General features: G+C 38.6%; 4 protein-coding genes across 5 annotated transcripts; 3 read left to right on the top strand and 1 right to left on the bottom strand.

Annotated features, from left to right (window-relative positions):
• Window positions 1–76: 76 nt before the first annotated feature.
• Window positions 77–7,042, bottom strand: atp6v1e1b (ATPase H+ transporting V1 subunit E1b). Its single transcript, XM_018687067.2, has 10 exons — window positions 6,894–7,042; window positions 6,711–6,772; window positions 5,337–5,402; window positions 4,110–4,219; window positions 3,808–3,874; window positions 3,616–3,705; window positions 3,152–3,220; window positions 2,743–2,837; window positions 2,577–2,664; window positions 77–856 (listed from the first exon to the last, which is right to left on the bottom strand). The coding sequence occupies exons 2-10, from the start codon at window positions 6,741–6,743 to the stop codon at window positions 794–796; spliced, it is 681 nt and encodes a 226-aa protein (XP_018542583.1). The 5' UTR covers window positions 6,744–6,772; window positions 6,894–7,042; the 3' UTR covers window positions 77–793.
• Window positions 7,043–8,160: 1,118 nt separating this feature from the next.
• Window positions 8,161–13,387, top strand: si:ch211-214j24.14 (uncharacterized protein LOC559160 homolog). The gene is made up of 2 exons (XM_018687065.2): window positions 8,161–8,439; window positions 12,187–13,387. The coding sequence occupies exon 2, from the start codon at window positions 12,358–12,360 to the stop codon at window positions 13,078–13,080; it is 723 nt and encodes a 240-aa protein (XP_018542581.1). The 5' UTR covers window positions 8,161–8,439; window positions 12,187–12,357; the 3' UTR covers window positions 13,081–13,387.
• A 3,756-nt stretch (window positions 13,388–17,143) lies between these two features.
• spic (Spi-C transcription factor (Spi-1/PU.1 related)) lies at window positions 17,144–19,985 on the top strand. 2 transcript variants are annotated; one of them, XM_051077716.1, is made up of 5 exons: window positions 17,144–17,424; window positions 17,569–17,656; window positions 17,818–17,939; window positions 18,024–18,126; window positions 18,219–19,985. In XM_051077716.1, exons 1-5 carry the CDS (start codon window positions 17,185–17,187, stop codon window positions 18,707–18,709), a joined length of 1,044 nt encoding a protein of 347 aa, XP_050933673.1. In that variant the 5' UTR covers window positions 17,144–17,184; the 3' UTR covers window positions 18,710–19,985. The 2 variants fall into 2 exon arrangements, with proteins under 2 accessions (XP_050933673.1, XP_018542580.2); XM_018687064.2 differs by having other exon boundaries at window positions 17,145–17,424; window positions 18,021–18,126.
• A 347-nt stretch (window positions 19,986–20,332) lies between these two features.
• Window positions 20,333–22,049, top strand: spi2 (Spi-2 proto-oncogene). The gene is made up of 5 exons (XM_018687068.2): window positions 20,333–20,515; window positions 20,629–20,713; window positions 20,792–20,883; window positions 21,033–21,189; window positions 21,571–22,049. Exons 1-5 carry the CDS (start codon window positions 20,510–20,512, stop codon window positions 21,876–21,878), a joined length of 648 nt encoding a protein of 215 aa, XP_018542584.1. The 5' UTR covers window positions 20,333–20,509; the 3' UTR covers window positions 21,879–22,049.
• Window positions 22,050–25,414: the final 3,365 nt, after the last annotated feature.

Here is a 25,414-nt window from a genome sequence, read left to right as displayed (position 1 = left end):
GTAAAATGAATGTAAAAACTGTACGTTGCTCAGCAGGGAGGACACTGACCAAATCAAAAAAAGAGCAGAGAAGTGGTACTAATGATTTATATTTTATTATGTTTTACATTTCCACAATATAACATTTTCAGTTTGGAGACACAATCAAAAAAAAAAGAAAAAAAGAGAAATAAAACAAACAAAAAATAACATACACATACATATAATTTAATCTGGAAACCTCATATACATACAGTGCATCCTCTGGAATGATATCATCATACAGTCGATGTAACATCAATAAATTAACTCTGTAAGGTTGTGTATGGTCTTCAGTTTTGTTTCTAGGATACTATTTTTTTCTCTGTGATTGGTTGGAGCAGACACCCATTAGCAACACAATGCCCCATGCAACTTATAATGTGGGGTAGAGGTTAGTGAAACTGGGAAAACTGTAACACAGATGCTGTGTTTGTCATGAAGACTGATCCAATTAGAGAACAACCTGTTAAACATCCAGCCAATCACCCGATCCCGTCGTCCCTGACTAATCAGTGTAAACCAAGACCCTCGAGGGGGGAGAGGGAGGAGCAGCAGAGTAAACCAGCCATCACACAGCTGTAATGTTGCAGCGTCTATCACTTCCCTTAATGCACAGAAAAATACAGCAATACATCACACAACAACAACGCGTCTCTTTTGCATTGGAAATTTTCGCTTCACAGACAAGAGGAATGACTTTTTTTTTTTCATGTGACAACATAAAAAATAAAAAGGAGCGTTTTTTCTTTCTTCTCTAACACAGCGGAGCTACTCAGTCCATGAATTTGCGGTTTGGGTTGGCACCAAAGAGAGCCACTCGGATTTCAGGCATCATCTGCAAACACAGAGATATGGTTCATAAGTAGAGCTGTGACAAATAATTAGTTTTGATTAAACTTGCTGAATATTTTCTTAATTAAATCATAAAGAATTAGAAAAGAGAACGCCGGATAGAGTGAAAATGCCCCATACAGCTTCCTAAAACCCGAGGTGACATGTTCAGACTGTGAGCTTTGTATGAGCAACAGTCTAAAACACAGAGTTTATTGGCACATAAGATGAAGAAAAGCAGCAAATACTCACATTTAAGATTCTGGAACTAGAAAAAATGTAGTGTTTTTCTTTGGAAAAAGACGATGAATCGATGATCAAAACAGTTGACGAATAATTTTCTGTTGGTCTACTTATAAATTGTTTCAGTTCTGTTTATTTAAGTACGAAAATGCAGAATTAAGTGTAAAGTAAGACAACAATCCTGCAGGGGATTAAATTATTCAACGAACAGTAACTTCATTCATTTATTTGACCTTTCTTTAGACACAAACGTCTTGCTGAGATGATTAAAAAAAATAAAAATTTAAAGACTGCCCTCACAAAGTTAGGCAGCGATAAAAATGAAGTGAATATTATCATAAAACAAACGACAAAAAATATGTCATATCACAATTAAAGAAAATGTGATTGTAAACTAAAACAAAACAAAAAACTAAATGAATCATCAAATATCTCATCCTAATAACAACTGAGAGTGGCACCTAAAAATCAGTTTCAAGTTTAAAACCATCAAAAAATAATCAGTGCTGTTATATTATGTTGCTACTTCTTTGTTTGTTGATTTTTGTTTATACAGTGAGGAGAGAGCATTCTGCAATGTGTTCTTCAAACTTTACATAAATATTAAATACAGAATAAATAAAAACTATTTAAAGGTATCAAACAATAAATTTATGAGACAACACATATACAATAAAAACATTATCTTGTGACAAGTGATGCCACTTACCTCACATGGAGAGTTTAAAGTTCGGGTTACAAGAGAGCTGCACTAATTTCATTTTGTCAAGAGCTGTACATCTTATCTAAAAAGGTCATTTAATTGCAGACCAAGAGCAGTTTGTTACTCTGAAAGTCATTTTGACCTTTATTTAACCAGGAGTTAAGAGTAAAAATCTCATTTTCAAAAGTATCCTGGCCAAAAACAGAAAACCATATCAGACAAAAAAGGACACAAAATATGTCACAAGATCGGATTAAATCAAATGTGATTCTGAAATGACTGATCAGAGTCTACAGTGGTGCCAAAAGGAAAGCCTGAGATAAAAACTAAATAAGACCAGTCTAAAAACTTAACTCATTTATATTCAGGTATACTTGAAAATATCTATCGTCTCTTGTAATCACAGAAATGTGATTTACTGTGGTTTTAAATTCTACATATAATCCTTTTTGAATATGTTCACAATAAAGAAAGAGAAGGAGCTGCCAATATGAGATGTCAACAAAGTATTTGTCTGTCTTTGTTGTAAGTGTCTTTTATGTGTTTATGTCTGATGTTTTTAGATCAGACATCATAAAGTGCAGATCAGATTTTTTTCATTAAAAAGGGATTTTTTTTTTTTTTTTACATTTAAAGACAACATGAACATAAACACTGTATGTACATCAACATCTTTTCAGTACGAGATGAAAAATAGATAAATAAAATGTACATTCAGAGCAGGAGGATCAGAGGTAAACTGGAAGGTGTGTTTCTGAGGCATAAGTCTGTTTCTTACCTGCTGAGCCATGAGGTCCAGTCTGCTCTCCAAGGTGTTGGACACTTTGATCTTACCATCACCGTTATAGATCTCAACCCCTCCAGAGCTGCAAGCAAAGGAGACATCAGATTAAAAAAAAGGCACTTTTGACTCTGTGAGGTTTGATTTATGTGACGGTGCTTACATGTCAGGGGAGAGGAAGTTGTCCTGGTCGATGCGGACCTCCAGGTTGTTCTTCACGGCGGCTTTATATATGGGAATATTCCTTTGGATGGACGCCTGAGCGACAAAGAGCCACAGCACAGCTTGAATAAAGAATCCACTTCCTGTGCACCTGTGTCTTATTACTTGTGTCAAGTAGACTGTGCTTCTTCAACTTGATAGCCATTTTGTGTATTGTCAGTAAATATGATGATGTTGTCTGTATATTGCCTGCACTGTTTGAGTGTCACCAGTGACCAGAACCACATTCCTTGTCTTTGTTAACATACATCGCCAATAAATCTGATTCTGATTCAGTGATTGTAACTCCTTTGTTTATGCCAGGTGGATGACTAATGAAAATCTGAATGTGCACTCACTAAGTTACTCACCTGTACCAACTGCAAGTCCTGTTTACGGCAGCGAACGGTTACTTTAGGCTCCAGAAGCTGATAGAAACCCTGAGAGACAATGAAAAAGATATCAAAGCAACGTTCTTAAACACCAACACAGCCTCCTTATAGACATATGCATTCAGCTGCACTCAGTTTATTAGGTACACCTCGCTAAAACTAATGTGGTCTACTACAACAGTAATGCATGAAGGTTATAATGTTCAGTTTTTGCTGCAACAGTTTCAGAGAAGTGTTGATTCAGATTTATGGTTTGGAGGATGTAGTTCGTAGTTCGTTCCAAAAATCTGATGAAATACCTCTCGATATAACGCCAAACAACTCAAGTTTCAATTATAACCTCCATGAGGGGAGGATTTGTTGACGAACTGTTATATTACAGTGGCTAGTTGTGTATATTACTGGTAGCTGAGTGTGAACATTAGCTGAGAGAACAAACAAACCTGTAACATCAGTCCATCCAGCAGACCTGGATACCTGGCCTGGTCTTTGGCAATGTTAGAGAGCCGTTGGCGGGCTTCGTTCAGCATTTCCTGAAGGTGAAAATACAAACAGGGTTTCTTTATTTGCACACAAATGTGTAATATTTACATACCCCGTCTCTCTTGTATACACTCAATCTGACAGCGGCTTACCGAGATCATGTCATCACGTGCCTTCAGTACTTTCAGTCGAGCCTGGTTCATCAGGTTGGACATTTGACTGTTGAGTAGACAAATAGCAAACACATTGGGTCTGTTTAGATTTCTAAGTATGCTATGTTTGTTCGTGCGGAAACCCTGGAGACTGCTTGGAGCAGGTCACAAAAGACTCATTGTGGCAGGAAGCGACTAAATAAAATTACGGAAACACAGTGTCACAAATACAGCTATCGCTTTGTTCTTAGATTGAGGAAGGGAGGACTTGATGTGTCCTGTGATGTCGCGCCATGACTCACATTTTCTTCTGCTGCTCGATCTGCTTCTCTTTCTTCTCGTAGTACTCCATTATCTTCAGCCTCTGAGTTTGGACCAGACGGCCTTTCTCAATGTTGAACTCTTCCTCCGCCTGCAGGAGGAGACACAGTTCACTCAGAAACCCTCTGCTGTAACAACATTTGTCAACAGTTGATGCATATTTGTTCTTGTTCTGATCCAGCCTTTATTTCAAACTGCACTTTAAAGGTTTCATTTGTAAATTTTTCATAAAACTAAAAGAGATGAAGAGAAAAATGTGTTATTTAATGATATGAGAGAAAAGCAGCAAATGTTCAAATTAGAGAAGCTGGAACCAGCGAATTTTGGCATTTCTTGCTTGATAAATGAGAACTAAACGATGTAGGCCTTAAAAATACCACTGATTGATGCCAGAATTTAAGTTCATATTTTAAAAAATCAAGTGTAATTTTTCAGAAACCTTGGATAAAACTTGAAAGGAGGACACGTTTGGCACTGTGTTTATATCTCTTATTTATAGCGCACTTTTTAAAATTTAAGTCAAAGTGTTTCACATCAGGCAGAAAATTGAAATCAACAAACTATAAAACCTAAATTAAAACCCAATCAAACAGATTAGACTTCATAATAAAACCAATTACAAGTACTAGAAAGTAAAACTCATATACTCATGTACCATAATTAAAACTGTTTGTTTTTAAATCAAGTACCTATGTCGGTAGGTTCAGGTAAAAGTCAAATTTCTAAAAACAGAAACTATGTCAGGTATAAATTTCAAAGGGCTCAGATTTAGTGAAATCTGTCGGATGTCACTGTTCATATCTGCACTGGCTGCACTTTAACGCCCTCTAGTGGTGTGACTCAGACACTGAAAGTCTCTGACAGGCTGAAACTGCAATATTACAGACCTGGTTTTATTGAGATCTGGTTCAAACACACATGTTGATGATGACTGTCTTTTTACCTGCCTGCATCAACGCTGAAGAATAGGTTTTACTTGTTTTTTTTGTTTGATTTTTCTTTTTTATCTGACGCTCTGTCGGCCTCATGGTTTAGGAGCACTGACCATAAACAGTCTAATTTGGACAGGTGATATTTATTGCATTACTTTCCCAGTTCCTCTACTGTCGACTTGCTCATAATAACATAAAAATGTCTAAACACTTGATTGATTGTCCATTTTAGTCTCTGTCCAGAGCGATGAGTGGTGATGTGTAATGTGTTTATACCTTTGCATCAATTTCTTCTGCCTTCTCGTTGGCCTCCTGCTCAATGAAGGCCATCATGTGCTTGATCTGAAGACAAACACACACAAATAAATGAATAATAATATAATAATATAATTTTGTTTCCACAGGAAACAGGTTTTCTCAGGTTATAGCCACAGCGTGTGCCTCTCATGTCACAGGACAAAACATCAGATTTTCTGGAAAACAAATAAACAGCGATCTTTAAAGAATCCATAAGGTCATTTAACCAACATCTGCAGCTGATGTGAAAGTATTTCCAGAGTCATCAAAGGCTCTTCTGACAATCTGGATGAAAAAATATTCTAGATGTTGAGCAATAATAAAGATTTTTAACCCACTTCCCAAGTTGTGACTTATAGTATGTCCTTGCACTTATTGTTAAAAAATGCAAAATATTACAACAGTAAAAATATCAAGTATTCATCAAAATCTATGTTTTATAACCGAGAGTAACACTTTCAGTTTTGGTTTACGTTGAACAAACTGAGCGAGGATGTACGTAATTTCTGGCAACTATCTTTGTTTAAGTTAAAAGTTAAAAAAAGGCACTACTTGACAAACAGGTTTAAAAAGTATTTTTTCATTCAGATGTTTAAAAGAGTCTTTGAGAATACTGGAAAGACCTTCAAGGTTTTTCAGAGTTTGCTGGAGATTTATTTTCACAAAATTTGGATGCTGAAATGTACATGCAGGGGTATTATGCCTTGTCAAGAGTGGAGCAAGGGAAGTACTTTATGTCAGCTTCCTCATAATTAAAGAAGTGTTTTCGCCCTGATGTGAGATTACTCTGCTGCCTGTTTTTATCACCGTGGTGAGGAATGTTTCTGTCCGTCAGTGTGACTTTTAAAACCCACAGTAAGCAAAGAGAAATGACTTCTGCAGCTTGGAAAAAACTAATATAAGTGTATTTTCAGTGTAGTTCTGATATTTTCCATTGATTGTCCAGACAGTGGCTCACTCTCATCAAGTTCCTCATCAGGCCCTGGCATGTGTTCATCATGTGACCATCTGGAAATATGACCCTCTGTACCTCAGCTTCAACTTCCACACAACACCGGCTACAAAATGGCTGCTTCATTTTAATATAACTGTCACTCTTAGGCACACAAACGCCGGTCAAATGCTGTTTAATAGCTAATGTTTGTGTTTAATTCAATGCTAACCCACTGTAGCTCTCTCAATGTCATTCCCCCTGACACACACATTCACACACGCACTTCCAGTTAAAATTACAGCGAGTAGAAACATTTCTCAGTGTTGCAATAAGGAAAAAACAGTGTATAATGTCCTTCAACAACAGGTTTAGTTAAATGGTGGAATTGCGTCATTCTGAAGGTTAAAACGCTTCATTACCTGTTTCTGTACATCGGCATCGCTGAGCGCCATGGCTGCAGTTGTCAAAGGTCCACTCGGGCCTGCCAAAGGAAAAAAGCAAAAAATACTTCAGTTAAACGAGCTGAGAGATATATGAGTCCGTCATTAACTAAAATCAGATTTTAATCCTGCAATGTGAGCTTTAAAACGATGTTTATTTACCGCAGAATCACAGAGGAGGAGGTTTGAATTAATCGCCGCAGTCGTGACTCGTAAAGATGTCTACGGAGGATCAGCTGATTTGCGAGGTCACATGATGTTTACTTCCGGGGAGCAGCCAATCAGAAGCGACAAGGAAAGATGCGTTCATTCTAATGTAAAAGAGGAAAAAAGTTTATTTATTTATTTATTCATTTTCAGTTGTTTTACCTTAATATTTCTGATTTAAGGCTTTATTTTAGCATTTTGTAAATCAGAAAATATATGGTGTTTTACATAATTATATTTCTATTAACTGTAATTAAAATTTAAATACATTAAAAAAGAATAATTATTTTAACTTCAAATAATGATTGTACTGTCTGCTTTAATTTTTCCCGTGAAACACAAGTTCTATTCAAAGTCTCTTATTACGAATACATTCACTAATATATGAAATAAAAACATTTAATAAAGCATTTTTAAAATACTAAAAGATAAAACTAAAAATTGCACATTTTTCTATTATATTATTATTTTCCATTATGTAATTACATTTATTCTGGTTCAAAATAAGTATGTTCAAAGTACATTTCAAAGTAAATAAATAAGTATTTTTTTATTTAAGCATTTTTTAAACAGTTAAAATAATAAAATAAAATAAAAGTAGGCTAGCTAAGGGAGCAGCTAAAGACAATTCTATAACACAGATATAATATATATATAACAGAGACCTAAATGTTCTCTGATATGACATCTCAAACTTTATTTATAAAGCTCCTTACACACAACACAGCCGATACAGTGTTTTACAGCTCACAGAAAAAAGGAGGGGAGAAAACATGAAGCAAAAGAGGAAATAAATAAAAACTGAAAATCACTTGTCCACGCTAAGCAAATTATAAAAATATACATACATGTGTGCGTGTTGGTTCTGTGCAAGTGTATCATTTGAGAGCCTCCTGGCAAAGTTTCCAGTCTTGTAATGTGTTCTGCCAGCAGAGGGAAGTAGACGTTGGAAAGTTTAGAAATAGCCCTTCTCCTTGTCTGCCATGCATTTTCCACCCACTGTCACTGGCTCACACTGTGCACATTGTGGACTCACTGATAATCTGCTGTTTGGACAGAGAACATAAAACTGTTTACCCAAATGAAACACTCACCCACTGACCTCTGATGACCCTTCACAGACAGTGAACACACAGGTTAAAGTCTGATTCAAGATTCAAGAGTTAAACTGTCATTTTTTTCTCCTCTCCACAATCTCTTCACATGATTTGTGGCTTTTTTCTCACTCTGGACAGACAGCAAAGTCACCACTGACTCCTCTTCAGCCAACTGTTATGTCATGGATTTTAGGAGAGGTGGGGTGGGGGGAGAGAGAGAGGGAGAGAGAGAGAGAGAGACTTTTGCACAGCTTGTCCATCTTGTTATTCCTGTGCCAGCTCCAGCATGCATGTCTGCCTCTCTGTTATTTTGCGGCTTCGTGTCTGAATGCACGTCGCACTCTGATTTCCAGCATCTGCTTCTCATCTAGCAGCTCATTTATCACCACACCAAGAGGACACAGGTACGCCAGGGGTGTTGTTTGTCTTTACTTATTCGCGTTGCAGAGAGTTTTAGCAAAGGTCCAAATCACAAGAAAGTCTGAGGAAGGTCACTCACTGCTGCAGGAATCAAGAATGTGATTTGATTTTGTGTCCTTTGTGCACCAGGCTTTGTTAAGAGTATATCATCTGTAAACAAGTCAGGGTTACAAGGGGTCATTATGGGTCACACGCATGTAGTGAAGGGCAAAAATCTCACCTTGCTCAAGACAGAGAAACAGCCATGTGTCTTATCAAACAATTCTCCTGTAAATGTGATATCTGACATGATTTTGTCCTCATCACACAGTAACACAGAAAGAATGCCCTAAATCTCACTGATCATTTACTTCACCGTGAGTCTGTTATCTGTGGGACAGGGTCAATGGGAATCCTATTACTCAAGTAGGCCAGTAAGTACAGGAGGATCACAGAGTAGAACAGGTTGATTGGTTTTTAAGCAGGCAGAGGCACAGACGAGTGTGTGTGTGAAGGGTTTGAAAATGTTTGTGTTGCTTTAATTTAAATGTGTGAGGCAGACCTGTCGGTGGGATTGAAGTCTGCAGAGTCCAACGCAGAGACAACATGGCAGCTGGTTGGTCATTAAATCAGTGACGTGTGAGAGACTGTCTGCTACGGTCTGTTCACTCTGAGAGGGAGGAGGAGAGGATTTTAGTCAAGGAAAAAAAAGAAAAAAAAAACCACAAAATATCATTAAAATAAATCTTAAATAATACAAAATTAGATTCTAATGCTTGATTAAAAACAAACTTGATTATTAATAATCAGGTGATTTAGCTCCACTCTGACTGGAAAGGTTTACTCAAGGCCTAATAATCCTTTTTTATTGATTTTATCCAGCTGCTAGTCTCAGAGTCAGAAGGTTGTATTGCACAAAAAGTACCAAGCTGTTGCATAACTGGCAGGAAGAAGGTTTATTTTCCCCTGTGAGGCAACACAAAAGACGCAGTGTTTCAATCTTGGAATGTATGTGCACGTGAGCACGTGATTTTAAATCAGTAACAGTGAAACTAATGAAAAGCTGTACTTTTTTATTCCCCCACAGTTTTACATACTTTATATATGTAGTACTATAGGAATGATTGATGATGTGGGAGTTAAAAGATATGCACAACTTCAAGCAAAGAGATGTATTTACCTTCTCATGTTGTTTAATTTCCATTATTTTTAGCTTGAAGATGTTAAACTATTTATTTTTGTTGAACATCTCCACCCCTGAGATTCATCTTGTGAACCCTTGGAGATCCCTGACTTCTGAAGCACTGATCTAGATTTTCAGTTGAGATTTTCTATTTTTTATTTTATTTCATTTAATTTTTTAGTTTGTCCTCATTCTATTTAATTTTTTGCAGATGTGCAGACGTGTATCTTCAGTTCAGACTTTTTTCTACCCCTTCTTTTTTCTGGATAATAGAGGGAGCAGTGTGTTATCCAGAATTACACTGGAGACTGTGATCACATAGCATGTGTCCACCAGCCACTAGACCACCAGGACGCTCCTCCTTGAGATACAACACAACCCATATTGAACCTAACTGATAGCTAGCTTCTATTCATTGCTGATTACATCTATTTGTTTTGCTTACAGTCATCAGCAGCACCTCCCAGAGTCTGGATTCACAACTTAATGTAAGGTTGAGTGTAAATGTAACAGATCTTCAGGTCCCGGAGAGGCTTTTATGGGATTTGTACTCATTAAGAGACAGGATCTGAAACCAGAGAAAACATGTTGTGAGCGTGTTACAACATCAGACAGCGAGGAGCAAGTGTTGAGGATATCTATTCTGGGGCTGGAATGGGGGTGAATACTTTCTGCAATCAAGGGTTAGACGTGGCACACGAGGCTGAGGAGGGGTCACCTTGAGACAGACAGGCAGTTTTTAGTCGGATTCATGCCTACAGTCATTTATGCAGTGACGTTCTTCATATAAAAAAATGTTTATTTCTAAAATGGGATTGTTTACTGTTGAATTAATCAGATAACATCTCAGTTTTGGAGGAACGAGTGAAGTCAGCTGCTTGGATTTTTAATGTTTCAGACATAACAAACACTGTCACTGTCACTTTATGCCCTTACTTTCACCCAATTCTCATGTCACATGAAATCACTGAAATACCTTCCATCCTTGGGTGACAGATGGAGATACATATAGTGCCTAAACATAGTAAGATATGCAGGTCAAGGCTATAGATAGGCATGGCCAAAGTAATACAGAGCAGCCAGTGAGCAACTTTTTCCAATCACTGATGTCACTATGAACACAGACAAGTTAAAAAAAAATTGTTGATAAGCAGGGGAGCATAGTTGTGTTGTACAGTGTCATTTCATTAAAGCCACTATGTGACTATTATTCTAATGGCATGAGTTGTTGTTTGTAGAGAAAATGGTGCAGCTTCTGTTTGGCTAAGTTGGATAATTTTCAGGTTCTACACATAGCAGCTTTAACTTTATATTTGAGGCAACTGTGATTAAAAAATACATATTAATTAACTCATCCAGAAGTACTAAAGCTGATTCTTTGCACACCAATAACTGGAATTTTTATTTGAAAATTTGAACCAGTCCAAAGCAGTCAGTCCTGTTTCACCAGAAGTGCATTTGGTAGAACAGAGCAGCAGACACACAACACATCCGACACCCTAACTAGCACTTACTGAGCACTTTTGATGCACTTCTTTACCTGATCTCCTCCCACTGTCCTATTGATTTAACAGATTCAGTGCTTAGTATTTACTTCAAGGTCTAAGCTTTAGGGATGTCCCTCACCCATAAGTCACTGTAGATTGTTCTCTCATGTGCTCTCACGTGGCAGCGATTGTGCAGCCCTGAATAATGTGTTCAGCAACTGTAACTGTATAGTTGCAGTTCAAAATAAGATTACTTTCAGTATACTTGAAAGTATACTTTAATAAAACTGGACTGTGGACTAGAAGTATGTAGTTAACAGTATACTGAGAGGTTCACTTGTTTAATACTTTATAGTATAGTTGGAGTCCAAAATAAAACTTATATGTAAACTAGTTGTGTACTTGAAGTATTCTTCTCGTACACTTACAATATACTTAAAATATACTTTTATAGGCGAAGTGGGCCAATTTAGTCCCAAAAAGCATTGAAAGAGTAAACTTAAAAATATACTACTAGTACATCTATATAAGTATAATTATTACATAAAATATACTTGGGAAATATACCTGAACATTACTTAAGTTTACTCAATAAAATAAACTTGAAGTATACTTCTCTTTAGTAAGGGTCAGAACAGTTAAATAATTAAAAGTAGCTATACCACACTAAACAAATACTCTTACAAGTAAAAGTCCTGCATTTGCACGTGCAGGTAAACGTATTATCAGTAAAATGCAGTTAAAATATCAAAATTAAAAGTACTCATTTTGGAGAATGGCCCTGTTGCTGCCCTTTATTATATTATTTGGTTATTAATTTTCATGCTTTAACATGTAAGCAGTATTTTAATGTAGTTAGTCAAACATGGAGCTCATATGAACAGAAGGATATATATTTATCTGTCAGATAAATGTAGTGGAGTAAAAAGTAAAATATTTCCCTCTGAAATGTAGTAAAAAACACGAGTACGCCATAATTGTACTTATCGAGTACTTGAATAGATGTACTAAGTTATGCTCCACTACTGCAGGACTTGTTTGTCACATGTTTGTCCCACCCCTGACCTGTTGTGTCTCTGCAGCACCCAGCCGTCATTCTGGAGGGAAAGGCCCCAGTCGAGACCACCAGGGGGGATGGAGGAGGCGGGGAGGCCAGTTCCCTCAGCCCCAGCCCTGCTGCTCTGCCCCTGAGCCAGGCAGAGAGCGCCGGGCCCTGGCAGAGCGAGAGCCTGCTGGCAGAGTCCTGGTCCACAATGGGTGATGTGGATCCCGAAGACACCAAGAGCCTCGACAGCAGCGACGGGGCGGTCCTGGCTGGGGAGGAGAACCACTCCTCCAACTCTGACATGGTCCACCTGGAGCGGGAGGAGGTTGAGATGCTGGAGGAGGCAGAGAAGGAGGCAAGGAGAACGGAGGAAGAGGATGAAGAGGATGAGGAGTTGCAGACAAGCGTGCTGAGTGTTTTAGGCAGTGAGAGGGAGCTGGTGGAGCTCAGGGAGGAGGAGCAGGACCTCCAGGCCCCAGAAACTGAGGAGCTCCTGGTGTCAGCAGAGGAGCCCTATGTGGAGAAGGAGCCTACAGAGTTCAGGCAAGTAGTTCCCCCAATGGCCCTGCCTCCTCTGCCTATCGTCAGGCTTGATCCCCCCTCCACCACGTCCACCCCAGTCCCCTCAACCACAACCTCTGAAGCTGAGGAGCTTTATTCAATTCAGGGGCTCCACCCTCCATCTATTCTCACACCGATGGCTGCGGAGCCCAAAGCAGAGAGTCTCGAGCAGCTTAAATTCTCACAGATCCCTCTCTCAGATGCGGAGGAACATTCAGTTAAAGCAGCACCAGAAAAGCCTGAGCCACAGCCTGCTGCTACCAAGACTACAAAACCTCTGAGCTCCACAGAGCTGCTGTGTGGAGGTGCTGCTTTAGTTGCTGTTGTTGGAGTGGTGGCGTACGGTGCTGTGGCCTACTGCAGAAAGTAGAAAACCTTTCCAACCCTTTCAACACAGGTCTTTTCTGTTTTTTTAAAAATCTATTCCAAACAATTTATTCCACTTCACTCTCTGAATTCTGGATTTTACTCTCTGACACTCTTTGTACGGTAGTCACTATTAGACACATTAATTTGATTTTTTCTGATTCGTCTTGTGCTACCTCAGCTCCAAGCAGAGCTCATGGCCTTTGTTTTTTCTGTATTCAATAGATCTCTGAGGAAACCTAGCCACTGTAAATGTAAATCAAGAATGTAAAATCATGTAAGGTACAATTTTAAAGAATCCTGAAACTTGAGATGTTCGTTTGATGCTTCTTTGTGTGGCAGCCTCTGTCATTACTTCACACCAATTCATCTACAACCTTTAACACGCAGGGAAGAATGACATTTTAAAAAACAGTGGTCTGATACAAAACTACTACTACTACTTTATTTTTCAAATGTAACCAGTGGTTTATAGTTAACAGCACAGTAAATATACAGAGAGATGACCGTTCTCCTTAGGGTAGGACTTTGGTCACATGTGACATGTGTGTGGTTCGATGCTCCGTCCTGCCGCCTGCTGGTCACCCCCTGACATTACAGTCGTCTCGCAGAACAAGCAGTGAGACCAAAATCAACCTGAGGACGACAGAAAAAAGTAACCAAATTGACCACTATGTAAAGTGTATTTTCTGTACATTTTACACAGCAATCAATCAGGTTACTTTTGCTCAAGTTGGTAGAATAGGTTTAACTTTATCCATAAGAAATCTTATACTGTCTTAAGCTTTAGAAATGGGACCTGCTGAATAATAACAAAATAAAAAAGTAAACTGTGTCTGCTGAGAAAGAGCTTTGCTGAGATTATAAAACCGTAACAAATAGTTTTAGAAAATGTATTCAAACAGAAAAAATAACGTGTGTTAACTGTGGCAGGAGGACAGTGTCTGAAGCCAACTGTGTTCTCACCCAGGACACGAACATGAGCTCACAGATAATGATTATAACTCTGTGGTCACACCAGCATTCAGCCTGATAGACTAATTACACACCAGTGGCTTTGACACTTCTTGATTTTCATCAAGTGCCAGTAAATAAAGAAGAACAATGGGGTTGACTGTGCTGCGGTTTGCCTGCCGTTCCCACATCGGTGCCAGCATGCATGCAGCTATTGAATTGAGAAGGGGAAGGAAAATGCTTCTTTGTTTGGACAGATAAAGCTGCAGCATGTCTGCCAGAACATATACTACACCACCTCCACAGGTGGATGTGAATCTCTCTCTCTGTGTCTCTTTTTCCTCTGCAACTCCCTCATGCTCAACACACCCACCTAAACACACCTAACAACATATTAAACATGGATTTACTGACATGCTCACCATTATAATGTCCAGGTGACAACAACAAATGTACCATATTAAAGCAAAAGGTCATGAAATGTTGGCTCAAATGTGAGACAATGATCCTTTAACTGGATCAAGTATTCACTAAAGTGTGTGGAATGTAATTACCTGCAGGGAGGACATTTTTAATTCAATTCAAATCAGAACTTTAGTTATCTCTGCAGAGGCAATTGTATGCACCAAATATTCACACAATAAAAAGGAGAAGAAACACTGGAAACCACAAAGGTAAAAATAATCTTTTAGCATGAAAACTATGTGGAAGTGGTAATAAATATCTTAATAGATATGATATCTAAAAGAAATCCAAGCACACACAGTGATGAAACCATACAACACAGAGCTATGAAGAGCTGAGGAGTTAAATGATTTAAAGTAAAGATTAAAGGTTGTTATGTGTCTTTCTACTGATTTTTTTTCAGTGTTTTCTTGATGTTTTCAAAAATCTCAGCTCTGAACATATTCAAGGTAAAATACCGTTTCATCTGTTTGTTTCAGTTCATTTAATTTACTCTGATCTGATCATGACAGGACCTGTGCAGACACACGACTCATTACAGACTTAAACTGTGACACAGTTTAAAAACCATGTGGTCACTGTGTTTTTATGTTCATATGGAACAGAATAGAAGAGAATAGGATAGTTTGAACTCAACAGAATAGAAGACACCAGCATAAAACACAATAGATAACAACACAACAGAATAGAATAGAACACAACAGCATAGAACAGAGGAAAATAGAATAGAATAGAACAGAACAGAACAAAATAGAACAGAATATAATAGAATAGACCACAATGCAACAGAATGCAACAGACCAGAATGGAATAGAACAGAATAGAATAGAATAGAATAGTGTGAACTCAACAGTCATGAAAGAACCGTCACTTCCCTGTAGCAGATGAGTTCGGTAAATTATCCCTTTGGATCAAACAGTGACAAAAACCCCTTGTGAGCCAAGATACAACACCTCTGATTTCACAGTAAAACATACACAACAACTAAACACAGCTTGATTAAGACTTGGTTAAACCAAACTAATGGCACAAATGCCTCGTCTCACACACACACACACGCACACACACAATTGTCAGGCCTCAGCTGCAGCCTGACAGGCTGTGGTCTCTAATTTATGAAGTTTCACCCTGAATGGAAAGAGGGAGAGACGGAGCAGGAGAAAGGACGAGGTTTGTGGTTCTTTGTTTTTATCAGCATGCTGCACAGCTCAGGAAACAAACACACACACACACACACACACACCACACACACACACACATGCCTCTTTGCATGCTTGCACACATGCACATACTCCTTCCTCACAGGCACACACACATACATAATATTGTAATTTACGGTGACAAGATGTTTTCTTTACTTTTTGGGGGGGGGGGGTGAAAAAAAACCGTGAAAATGAGTGAAACTCAAACAACATAATGATCCAGGTCAAATCACATCATATCAAAATGGAGTCATCTGAGTGAATCTGTGCACCTCCATTTCTTTGTCTCTGCGATGTTTCTAGCCCAGAGCTCAGGCCTGACTGCCACCAAACTTTAACTGGACTGAAAGGGGAACTTCAGGAGCAAGTCAGTTGATATTTAAAACTGCACGCCTCCGATAATTGAACTTCTCAAAAAAAAGGCCTGTGTTTATTTGAACAGGGGGGTTGGCCTTGTGGGGAAAACAAAAAAGCGCAGGCCTAAGTTTAACAGTGATCAACACGTTATTAACCATTAACCTTTACAATCACACTTATGTGAAGCTCTGTATATGACACTTCGGACAATTGGAAACTCAAATAGTCACGACTTGCATGTTAATTTGACCTCGGTGAGCCCTGATACACCTGTAGAGTGCAGGATACTGAGCTTGTTTTTAGCAACACAAGGATGTGATGGAGGATTTGAAGGAATAAAATCATTTAAAACCAAAAATGAAACTGCAGAGGATGCTTGTTAAATTTCTTAAACAATTTTCAAGGACAGTAGAATGAATTTATCTCAAAATCCAAGCAAACACTAAACAAAAAATGGGAAGGGGAAATGCAAAAAAATAAAACATAACAAACATCTCTGTAACTCATAAATGATTATGAAAGATAGAAAAATGTCATAAAGAAATGAGGAGGAGAAAATGTTGTTTGCAAGTCCTGCAAGGATTTATGCTGTGAAGGATGCAAATGTTTAGCATTTTTGCTTTTTGAATATTTTTTAGTTAGTATCACCATAATGGTAGAACTGCAAAATAAACAAGAAAAACTTTAAAATAATAAAATAATTCATAATAAGGAAAAAAGACAACATTAAAGTAGAATATAAAGTAAATATTACCAGTGACTAATGATTAATGTCTCACTGATTAATAAGTTAGTGGTTATCTATTGTTTGTGGTTCCATGCAACCACATGCAAAGTTCATCAATACGTTTTATTTTATTGCCAGAAAACAAACGAACAACCAACAAATGGAAAGTTCTATGAAATTCTATAGGCACGAGTGTTAACTTACAGGAAAGTTTATAACTGAACGGCAGAGATCACAGATGTGTATGTTATAGATACATATCTCGCCCAGTATGCAAATTCCCAGGTCAGACTGAGAACTGGTGGTATTCCTGGGTCGTGGGTGAGTTGTTGTTTGTAGATTCTGATCTCTGCTATGAGAGAGAGAGAGAGAGAGAGAGAGAGAGAGAGAGAGAGAGAGAGAGATGCTTAGATGTCTATCTGATCTTCACTTCCAAAAAAGAAGAAGTGTACGGCTGTGCAGTCAGTACATTGTGACGTTAACTCTCTGCTTATTCATGTGGCCGAATGGTAAACAGGTAGTGGAGGTCTGCAACATGTATATATACCTGTCCAAATACTGTGCACCTGCACTAGTGTGGCAGCTTTCACCTACAGGGACAGAAATGACCTCAACTGAGGAAAACACTCAGACATACAAGATGGTGAGTTGTGAGGGTTTGGAAGATGAAAATAAACTTTTTAGTCCCCATAAACCTTCATACCTTCATATTCTTTAATATTATTATTATATTATAGATTTGTATGTGTGATATTAAGCTTTATGTGCCTGTGTCTGCCTCTTCTAGACGTCCTTGGACACCGACATCAACCAACACTTCCAGGATGCAATTGATGTGATTCAACAGCATTCAAATAATTCATATTATGATTCAGGTAAAAAATAATAAACACTGAACTCCTATTTTTATTGATTTTCTGTGAACAAATATTGTGACTAAAAATACAAAAAAATCCCTCTTTTATCATGTAAAGAAAGCAACTTATTTAATTTGGATTTAATGATAACTGATGTTTCACATTTTTTTTCTTTTCAGAGTATCCACATTATGAAACTCTGGGTACTCAGCACCAGTCTCTGCAGTGTCAGATCACCTGCTGCCTCGTCTCACACCCGTCTGACGCACCAGCCCCTGTATATGACTGGAATGACACAGCTGTAAGTGGTGCTCAGACAGCAAGAAAGATTCAAGGATGCAAACACGTTGAGTCTTTTTGATTAAAAGTATCTGTGTTACAGCAGCAGTCCTGGCCTCAGGTCATCCCTGATGTTTCCCTGAATCACTCTGTACCAGCTGAGTCCCCTCATTTCTACTCCATCTTACCACCACAGAGGAGCAGCAAAGGTAATCAGCATACATGAGTAATTTCCTGAGAGTTTTGAGAGGTTTTTTTCTTCCTTATCAAGAGTAAAATAAGACTAATTCAATGCCCTCAGGTCGTAAGAAGCTCAGACTTTATGAATACCTCCATGAAGCTCTGAATGACCCCAACATGGGTGACTCAATCCAGTGGACGGACAGTGGCACTGGCACCTTCCACTTCATCTCTAAGAACAAGGAGAAGCTGGCTGAGTGCTGGGGCCAGCGCAAGGGCAACCGCAAGACCATGACCTATCAGAAGATGGCGAGGGCTCTGAGAAACTACAGCCGCACGGGTGAGATTGTCAAAGTGCGCCGCAAGCTCACCTACCAGTTCAACCCAGACATCCTGCACAGGCTCGGCTCGGAACAGGTGTCCCTGCACCTGCCCTGCCGCCCTGCCCAGGAGGAGGTCCATGCCCAACAGCAGACCCCGGCCGAGCAGAGCTATTTCAGCTCCACGGCGGCGGTGGCGGCGGACTGGCACAGCTGGTACGGTCACTACCAGCTGCAGGAGGACTACGACCTGGCCTCCAGCTTCACCTCACACAGCACCACCAAGCTCTGAGCTGGACGATGGTTTGATAAGGTTTTCACAGACTTTACTTTTCCTATTCTCAAACTTTCTGATGTGATTATTAACATCATAGAGTGTTCACATCACTTCAGGGAAAAGTGTTTAAATACCCTTTATTTTATGACTATATAGAGTAGTATTACTGTAAATTAATTTGTAAATAATTAAAATATGAGTGAGGAAATTTTTTCACTTTCTATTTTCTTTTAGAAAATCTCCAGATTTAAAATAAAACTGCCTCATTCCCCCTAAAAATGGACAATTCCAAGGACCAGCTGTTAACTGATACCTAACAGTTTTTGGGAAATTTGTTGGGTTGGGTTTATTACATGTGAAATTATGTCATAATTTGGCCACTTTTGTCACACAAAGTAACAGCCTTTGTGAATATATACTGTACACTGTCAGTCCAATGTATTTAATATGCTGTTTTTTTTTCACTTTTTTGTGAAGGAGTATTAATCAAAGTATTAATTAATTGTAAATACGTCTATAATGAGAAAAAAGATGAAAGAGAAAACTTCCTAAGTTGATCAAGAAATCGTTTCCTTAAAAAAAATAAAAGAAAAAGAAGAAAAAACAACTTTTAAATGATAATGGCCTGGATCTAACAAGATTTTGATCAGTTGGACACCTTTGATTATTATTATTATTATTATTTTACTTTTAACATATTTTAAGTTTATAGTTGAGTTAGTAGTTATTTATTCTCAACTCACGTGCATTTAATAAAACATTAACTAAGAGTCTAAATAAGATCAGAATTAAATGTCTAAGAGAGAAATTAATTAAAAAAAATAAAAAATCAATATCTATAAATATTGTGGCTCACAGTCCACTATGAAATGGCATCTAGAAATAGGAAAAAATGATAACTAAACTAAACAATACAACAGATCTTTTTTCATTTCTTAGTTACTATATATCTAACTTGATCTATAGTTTCTAATCTAGAGCAATTCCAATAATTTTACAAAATTTTCAAAAATAAGATGTTAAAAAAACTTTTTAATTCCAAAAATGACACACTGTTTTGAGGTAATAATGACTGTATTTCATCATAATCTAAATGTTATGTAAGTTGCGTATGGCTCCTGTTGTTACAGCAGCAGCAAGTGATAAACATTCTGTGCAATTACATGTAAATGTTGATAATTTTCTTTATACAATTATTCTGGAAATATTATGTTTGTATACTTATATTTATTGTGTAATTCTTTGTTGGAATCTTTTTAATATGACCAATAAATCGATCTGTGTTCTCTCATGTGTTTGGTTTTTCTGGCTTGATAAAAAATAAATTTCTGCTGCAGCCTCATCCTTTGTCCAGAGAGAAAACAACTGGCATCATCACACAAAAATATAAAGGCTGTGATGAAAGATTTGGCACTGTCTCCATTGTAGTGAAATATTACAACAGGCGCACACTACAAAATATGAAATCAAGACACATCCTGAGAGGAAAAATATGGCAGCAAGTGTGTTTTTCCTGAAAAGAGAGCTTTGTGTAGCGGCTGCCTCCAGGCCCAGGTCTTATCTGGTTCAGCGGGGAGGATGTGGTCAGTGTTGGGAGGCTTTGTTGATGGGTTGACTGGTGCTGGTGCTGGGGCTTTGTGGGATGGTGGTCATTGTTCCTGTGAGCCCAGGGTAGAAAACGTCTCTGGTGTTATGCAGAAAGCCCGCTCCTGTGGAGGGGGGGTATAATAAGAGTCCGGGCGCTTGAGCGTTTCAAAGTCAGTTTTGTGAAATTCTCCCAAACTGCGAGGACTCTACTGCATTAGAACCTCGTCTATGATGGTAAAGACCAGACTTACTGCAAGGACAACATTAGAATTTCATTTTAAAAAATCTCTTCGAGGCAAACTGATGCCATATTTAAGGCTGATTTTTAAATTATGTATCTTTATCAGAATTCTTTCCAGGAGACTCAGTCTGATTTGGAGGTGATCTTAGAGTTTCTGGAGGAGTACTACAGACAGAACACTGGAGAAAATGGTAAGGGGAAAGACTCTGAGGTTAAATTCTACTTAAAGACTCTTTGAAAAACTTTTTTTGTTGTTGCTTTTTTTCCAGTGGAGAAGGTTTACTGGCCTGCAGGTGTGGATGAAAGCAGTGCACCTGTGGATGAAGCATCATGTGAGCAGTGCTGGATGTGCCATGAGCCTGTGAGCATTAAAATGTTTGATTTTGGCCTTTTTGGCCCACATGAGACGCTCTTACTACCTGAAGAGAATGATTTAATTGTGGCTGAGGCCGCTCTGTATTCTTCAGTCAGACATTTTTTTTCTCTCCTTTTCTCCAACACTTCCTCTAGAACATCAAGCCTGCACCTCAGCTCTTCCTGGCACACGACTCCCCACCAACCCACAGCCAAAACACAACAGCAGCAATATTATCTGAGCATGGGTCTGTGCCAAACTTTGTATCAACAAGACAATCGACCAAACACCAGGCCACAGCAACAGGGAGTGGTGAGTTCTCCTTTTTTTGGTCACTAGATACTGTTATTGCCCCGGTTGCTAGTAGCCTGAGGGAAACAATACCAAGAGAGCAAATAAGAGACCTTCCCTTTACTGTAAAAAACAATGGAGCTGTGCATGGCTTAGCTCAATAGCTGTTTTTACATATCTATCAGTTAACCGCACTGTTTACAGCTTTAGCCTCTCCACTAAATGGCATCCCATCAGTGAAGAGATTTTCGGGGAATTGCTGTATTTGAGGAAATGATTAACTGTAACCAGAACTAACTGCTTTGGTGTGGCACAGCAGCTGTGATATTCCCTATATCCTCTATCAAATCCCTGCAAAGTCTTCATTGTGCACGCGCTTCTCTGTTCTCTCAATGGCTGCAGGCAGAAAGGTGCGACTCTTTCACTTCCTCTTCGAGATGCTGGAGGATCCAAACATGGCCCACTGCGTGTCCTGGGTGCCAGCGGCCGCCGGCGTTTTCCGTTTCTCCTCCAGGAACAAGGATCAGGTGGCGGCGCTCTGGGGGCAGAGAAAGGGCAACAAGAGGCCCATGACTTATCAGAAGATGTCCCGGGCCCTCAGGAACTACGCAAGGTCGGGAGAGATCTTCAAGGTGAAGAAGAAGCTCACCTACCAGTTCAGCCGAGACACCCTGATGTCGCTGCAGAGGTGTCAACAAGGAGATTTGTAAACTAGACTTTCTGTAGATCACGTCATCTCATTTAAAACTGTGCTCTTTTTACCTGTTTCCAATGCTTTGACCTCCAACGTTTTTCCATTATTGGTGTGACAAACATTGTATTCTTGACAGCTCCTGGTGTAAATAATACAAAAGAAATAAAGAAAAGGTATTTTACTGTTACACTTTAAAGTGCTGTTATTAGAGTTGGTGAAAATAAAATAAAATAAAATCCTGCTGAATCTGCTTTGTTGTCACCTGATGTCAGATAATATCAAGATTTTAGCTGAGAGTAACTGTACCTAATATTTTACCTCTCAAGTCTCTTAAAATATGAGAAAAAAAGGTGGCCAGGAGATCAGGATTTATCTAAATGAAAAAGTTCTCAATGACAGTAAGCAAGTTTCTGCATAAACTTAAATTCTGTCTTTCCAAACTTTTAGCTGGTGGAAACCAATGATTGTGGTCTATGGAAGCAGCTTAAGTGACATCATTGAGTATTTATACAGTGACATAGCTCAGATGTATTAAGTTCACTCAGGGACTGCCGCGGGACTGCATATGACGATACTTTAAATAGTAGTAATTATTTTACATTGAATTATTTCACATGGTCCAAATAAGAATAAATATTAAACCCTAAAATTAAAAACGCCAAATCAGTCCTCAGACTCAATTAATGTGCTTTAGTACAGAGCAACAGTAAACAAATAAATGTCCAAATACTTACATACTGAACAGCATGCTGGCTTTTGGGGAGCTTTTAACATTCATTTTAATTTTGATTGTTTTCACATCTGAAAGCTGTATTATGTGGGAGTAGTAGAAAATAACACAATGTACAAATCATGCTATAATTAGCATTTTAACCAGTTAGTTTCAGCCATGATAACTTTCCATGCAGACTTATGTGTAAATATATATTTTATTAAGTACTTTTATATAGTTCAAGAAGCTTACTTTAATACATAATATTTATGTTAATACCAACTGGGTAAATAAATATGAGTATACTCTGGGTTGTACTACAAGCCTAGAGATAGAGACAGGTTGTCCTCAAACAGTAAACAGAGGCCTGGTTCAGTTATGGCTGAATTAATCTACTGCTGTTTTTGTTTGACTGAAGGCTGGAATGGCCCATATGCCACAATTTACTTGTTCAGCATCTATATGCATTTAAATGAAGCAACATTTTCTGTTACTCTCAACACCTTTCGCACTGAGTAGATTTCCTGAGCAATATTAAGCCTTACTGTGAATATTTCTACTACAACTGCAACAACATAATCTCCCCCGAGAGAAAAAAAGAGTCCTGTAGCAGCCTCAAGTGCCTCTTGACCTGTTGACCAGTGTGCATGTGTTTTCCTTTATGTAACAGTTGTTGATGGCTGTTGGAAACCAGAGGGTGTCAGTGTAGTCCATCTCACTGCCTCGAGTGCCTTTTTTATTTTTTTATTTTTTCCAGTGCAGCCTGACCTCATGGCTAAATCGCCTCTGTGATGTGAACTCGCGGCCGTCCTGGGCAACACCAAATGGTTTTGTGCTCTTTGTAGCTGGCCCACATGATACTTCCCTAAGCCTAGTATTTACTGCTGGAGCCCACTCTGGGTTATAAATGGGCTAACTGAGCTATCGGTGTCTGTTACCAAGAAAGGCCACATACTACGGACTGAATTGTGAAAAGAGTCTTCTAAGGAAAGAGTATTTTCTTAATTAAAGGCGCAGTATTCATCAGCGTATGGTATAGATCTAATTTTGTAATTACAGTGACTCATGTCAAGGATCTTCCAGTGTGCTGTGACTGTCTGAACTATGATGGTAAATTTCTGACAGCAGAAATAATCTGCATTCCTGCTCACAGACAGTATCTGTGGCCCAAAAATAGAGCTGTGCGTTGCCTTGACTGTCCTGTTGGGCTGTCTGAGGAATTAATTGTGCATGTTTTAAGTGCATGTCTACGCTGAAATCATTAAAATGCCCAAGTGGTTATGATATTGTTTGGTTTTATGCAGGAGCAAAGAGGTTAAAAAAACATGGGGCTTATTGTTTCTTGTAAATCTGGCAGCTTTCAGCTTTGCTGTTTGATCTTTATGACCTTATCAGAGGCCACACTTTATTTATCACTTCAATTGGATGTGCTAAAAAGATTAATTAGGACCAAAGTAGTCACTTCGATGACATAATTCACAATGAAACCCTCTTTTCATGATATGATTCATTTTTTCATTTCAGATATACATGTCAAATGTCAAGGTTTATGACAGCTTTCTAAGTATAGGCCATATAACCACCGCCCAGGCATCTCCCCAGTATTTATTTGCCAAGTCGGAAAGCCTGCTGTTCCTGGACAGCGTTCCCCCTGGATTAAACTGATATCTGGCATCTGGCATCTGGCATCTGGCATTGCCGCATGTCATTTCAAACTTTTTGTATATAATAAATCCAAAGATTCTCTGAATAAGTTGTATATCATCTCAGCAGAACACGGGATTGTCGGAGAGTATTACATCAGCCTCAGACCTGTGACCATGACGACACCTTTTCCTTCTTATATCCCACCACCTGATTTCCCAGTCTCCTCCCTCCTCACCTGCTTCTGTAGTGCAACAAGGATGCTCTCATCCGATGCCCCTAGAAATAATCTGGAGGCACTGATAACAGAGTCTTAGCTGTACCAGGGAACTGATTTGACAAAAAACATGAAGCCAAAACAAGCTGACATTCTGTGGGAACTTTGGTAGTACTGCTCCAAATATACTGTGTATTGTACTGGGTGTCATCGTCCTCTGATTACAATGAATATGGGCACCATAGTTTATTTTGAGTCGATCCCACACACACTGTCCTGTAGCTTTAAATACTTGCTAGCACAACGTATCTGTAGCTACAAATAGTTCCCCAGTGCATTATTTACTTATGTTAGAGTAACATTTGCTAAAAACTACAGTGCCCAGTTGTTAGAGACAATTATTTAGTCTTCTTTAAAAATCAAACTGTAAGGTCACCACCCATTATTCATCTTCAGTCGATGCTAATGAGCGTAGCAGACAGTAGTAGACATTTGAGGTAATAGATCTGTGTATTTGAAGGCTTATTGGATGTTTTTTTTGGTGCGAAGATCATGAGGTAACCAATAGAAATATGCAGGACAAGTTACAAAGTAATCCAACTGGAATGTGTGCTTGCATACATATAATTTGCCACCAGTGCTTTGACAGATGATGTCATGAAAACAAATTATCACATTCTTGGATTGGCCTTTTGACTGGATTGGTTGACAGTAACAGAAACAATGAATGTTGCCTTGTCTTTAAGTAAAAACGAAGAAGCAGTTTTAAAGGTCTAATAAAATGAATGATGTCACTTCCATGAACCAGCACAGCACAAAAATATAAACTTAACATTGACTTGCTGTCGCTCCTCTTCTAAGAAGCTGGCACAGCAGCCAGTGGGTTGGGGACAGTGATGCTACAGTAGGTCTAAGACAGAGCTCCACTAGAGGAGGAGCGTGCCACCTTTCTATATAAGGCCTGAAAGCCTGTCCCTCC

The sequence above is a fragment of the Lates calcarifer genome, linkage group LG18, assembly GCF_001640805.2.
Source record: "Lates calcarifer isolate ASB-BC8 linkage group LG18, TLL_Latcal_v3, whole genome shotgun sequence".
NCBI classification, from domain to species: Eukaryota; Metazoa; Chordata; class Actinopteri; family Centropomidae; genus Lates; species Lates calcarifer.
This window is presented reverse-complemented; position numbering and strand designations above follow the sequence as displayed.